The 3,703-nt window shown below is 39.3% G+C and overlaps 1 protein-coding gene across 1 annotated transcript; it reads left to right on the top strand.

The window, feature by feature from the left end:
- The first annotated feature begins 1,798 nt into the window (after window positions 1-1,798).
- LOC149222242 (uncharacterized) lies at window positions 1,799-2,374 on the top strand. Its single transcript, XM_089387548.1, has one exon. The coding sequence runs from the start codon at window positions 1,799-1,801 to the stop codon at window positions 2,372-2,374; it is 576 nt and encodes a 191-aa protein (XP_089243674.1).
- The last annotated feature ends 1,329 nt before the right edge of the window (window positions 2,375-3,703 follow it).

The following is a 3,703-nucleotide window of genomic DNA, read 5'->3' as shown; positions in this document are numbered from 1 at the left end:
CCCTGCCCGCTTCTAGGGCCTTTCAAATGTCTCCTCTTCTGATGAGCTTGTCAATTTTGAGGGCTTCTTTCTTATCATGTTTGCATAAGAGGATAGCGAAGAGTCTCTTTCTGTGGAGTCGGTTTGGGCAGGGGAACCCCTGCATTTCCTTCCTCGTTTAATGGGGGATTGGCCTGTTGTTCCACGTCACTTGCTATAACAGGGGATTCTTCCTATGTACTGAGAGTTGCGAAGGAATTTGAGGGAAGATCTGTTCTAGGGGGTACTTACCCTTCCAGCTGTAGCTCTGTGGATGGCACAATGGGTTCTGCTTGAGCCCCTTTCCCTCTCGGTTTGCTTGGCTGCTTTGATGAGGTCGTCTTCTACACCGTTGTCCATTGATCTCCTTTCATTTAATCTGCTTCTTCCTCAATTTTCTTTTTACACTTTCTTGCAAAGTGCCTGTATCCATGGCAATGCCTACACTTGAAAAGCAGTTGCTCATAATCCAGTTCTTGCAGGTGAGACCATTCTGCCACTGTTAGTTTTATGGCTTTTGGAAGCCCAACTTCCAGATCAACCTCGACACGTATTCTGGCACAAGATTATTGTCCCTTCCTGTCTGCTCTATCAATTTATTTTCCAAGGGTGTTTCTAATGGATTCTAAAGTCTTCGGACTCCAATAGTGCAAGGGTAAATGAGGGAGGCGCACCCAGACAGGGACAACCGAGGGCACATCTTGGGTTGGGTCAAAGTTCGGTGTCCATTTGTTCAGGTACAGACCCTGGGGACCCATGAAGTATGGCCCGTTTCTAAATATGAGGTTCCTATCTTCAATGCAGTAAAAAATGAAAACGAAATAACCCTTACCGACGAAGTGGCATTTTATTCCTTCTGAAACCAACGGTCTCCAGTTGCGTTGCACCCATGATTCAATGGCTCTTGGTGATGGCCATAACCCAGTGAATTGGCCGATGAGTCCCCTATCTGCGATATTCAGGGCAGCACGACAGGGTTCTTCAGCTGGAAGAAAGACGGTCGGGATTGTTTCCATCTTCTTAACGAACTTCTGCTGGGAGGCTGAAATTAGACGCTTGTTGCAGTCGCCCACCAACTGCTTGAAGGCCAGGAGCTCAGGAGGGAGGGAGGAAGGAGGCTCAGAGCCTCCCTCTGAAGCCATGGCTGTGGGGAGGGTTTGCAGAGGGGCGCTCACAAAGGTAGCAGTGGCGCGCATGTTAAAGATACTTCTATATTGTTTTAGGGTTAGAATAAAATTTGGACCTACAATTTTTGACTACAGCAAAGCATTGACCAAATTTTGAGGAGGTTTGACTAGTTTTGACTAGAAGTTTGACTAGTCTATCTCAGCTATATTTTTGTAAGTGTTGAATTGATTCATTGAATTGTCAAAGGGTTGACCTTTGACTGATTTATTTGTGAAATATTGGATATTGGATTACTCTCTCTCTCTAAGGAAAGGTTGATGGGTTTTTCCCCTAGGAGAGGGGCTTTCCTAGGGTAAAAGTACCGTTGTTCATTATCTTTGTGTTCTACTGCTCTTTACTGCTCATCTACTATTTATGGTTGTAATTTTTCAATTGTAACTGCTTAATGAATATTGTGCTCTAAATGTCAAAGTGAATGCTCTATTAAAGTGGATTATCATTAGAAGTAGTTACCATTGTTGAAAATTTTTACTAGGCGTAATTGACCTAGCAAAACAATGGAATTAGAGCCAAGATAAAAGATCCAGATCATTGAGAACATTATTCAAGAGGAGTCTCAAGGTCAAGTTAAGAAGCATCTTCAAATCTCATCATGAATTCCTTCATCAAGATCGAAAACAAGCTTGAAGGGGCTACAAATTTCAGGGCATGGAAAACCAAATTGGACCTATTTCTTGCAAGAAACAAAGTATTGGATATTGTGAAAGAAGATAAGTTAAGTGAAAATGCTAGTGTTGCAGAAAAGGAGAAGTATGAAGAAAATGATCTTTTGGCAAGGAGCATCATTGTTGAGTATGTTAGAGATCATTTGATACCATACATTTCTTATCATGAAACTTCCAAAGCTATGTATGATGCTCTTGTCAATCTCTACACCATCAACAATACAAATCAATCCTTGAACTTAAGGAATCAACTTCGTGACAACAAGATGACAGAAAATGACATTGTTGCATCCTATTTCATGAGAATATCTCAACTAAGAGACCAACTAAAAGCTATTGATGAAAATATACCTGATAAGGAGTTGGTTACTATAGCAATCAATGGTCTGCCTCATTCTTGGAATTCTTTTGTATCAGGTATCAATGCAAGAGAAAAACGTCCTAAGTTTGAAGAATTATGGACTGCCTGCACCCAAGAAGAATCAAGTCTTATCAACATATGAGTAATTAATAACTCCAGTGAAGACCCTCAAGCTTTTGTAGCCCATGCTAAGAGTTCCAAAGGGAAGAAACATTTTTAAAAATTTCAGAAAAAAAAAGGAAAGAATTCTAACACTAAAAAATATTCAAAGAAAGAATTTGATATGTCCAAAATTGAGTGTTATCATTGTCACAAATATGGACACTTCAAAATTAATTGTCCTATGTTGAAGAAAAACTCTAAGGAAAAGGGAAGAAACATGCTTCAATAGCCGAAGTAGAGCAAGGGCCCTCATCCAAAAGGAGATCTAAGAAGCAAGTTTATGATGATGAAGCTTATTCTTTCTATTGTGCCCTTAGTAGTGCCATTTCAGGTCATGATAAAATTTGGATTATCGACAGTGGTGCATCAAGACACATGACAGGTTGCAAAGACAATCTTATTGAATTGATGGAGAAAAAGATTTCCCAAAAGGTGGAGCTTGGTGACAATGGGAAGCATGATGTCAAAGGTATTGGATCATCCTCCTTTCAAATGGAATCAAGTACAAATGTTTCTATCAACAATATACTTTATGTTCTAGGTTTAAAGAAGAATTTGCTATCCATTTCATCTATAGAAGACAAGGGGTATAAATTGCATTTGTAGAAGGACAAGTACTTGCATGGAAAAATAACACCTCATTTGAATCAACCAAGGTTATTGGTGTACGAGTTGGAGGATTATATTGACTTTTGGGAAGATATGTTCAAGCACTACTCCATAATACTATTGATCTATGTGAATTATGGCATAGAAGGTATGCCCATATTCATCATGAAGGTCTACCTAGATTGAAGAACCATGTAAATGGTGTCCCTGAACTCAATATAGAGAACAAAAGAACTTGTAAAGGATGCGCTCTTGGAAAGAATGTAAGAGGAAGATTCTCTAGCCATGATGAAAGGTCCAAAGAAATATTAGAACGTATTCATTCCGATGTATGTGGAATTATTCCCATCAAGTCTTTGAAAGGACATACATACTATGTCACTTTCATTGAAGATTATTCTCGCAAAACTTGGATTTATTTTCTAAAGTCTAAGGATGAAGTGTATGATAAGTTTCGTGAATTCAAAGCTCAAATTGAGAATGCCACTAGCAAGCAAATCAAGACCCTAAGATCTGATAATTTAGGTGAGTATACTTCAAATGAAATCATCAATTTGTGCAAGGAGGTGGGAATTAAGAGGGAGCTCATTGTTGCCTAGAAAGTTGAGAAAAATGGCATTGTAGAAAGGAAAAATAGGACTATTATGGAAGCTGGTAGGGCCATGATTGACAATCAAGATTTACCTCACTTTCTTTGGGA

The sequence above is a fragment of the Pinus tabuliformis genome, chromosome Q (assembly GCF_031772625.1).
Source record: "Pinus tabuliformis cultivar Carrire ecotype Pingquan chromosome Q, CPIR1, whole genome shotgun sequence".
Lineage (NCBI taxonomy): Eukaryota > Viridiplantae > Streptophyta > Pinopsida > Pinales > Pinaceae > Pinus > Pinus tabuliformis.
The sequence above is the reverse complement of the archived record's forward strand: the minus strand, read 5'-3'. Positions and strand labels throughout refer to the sequence as shown.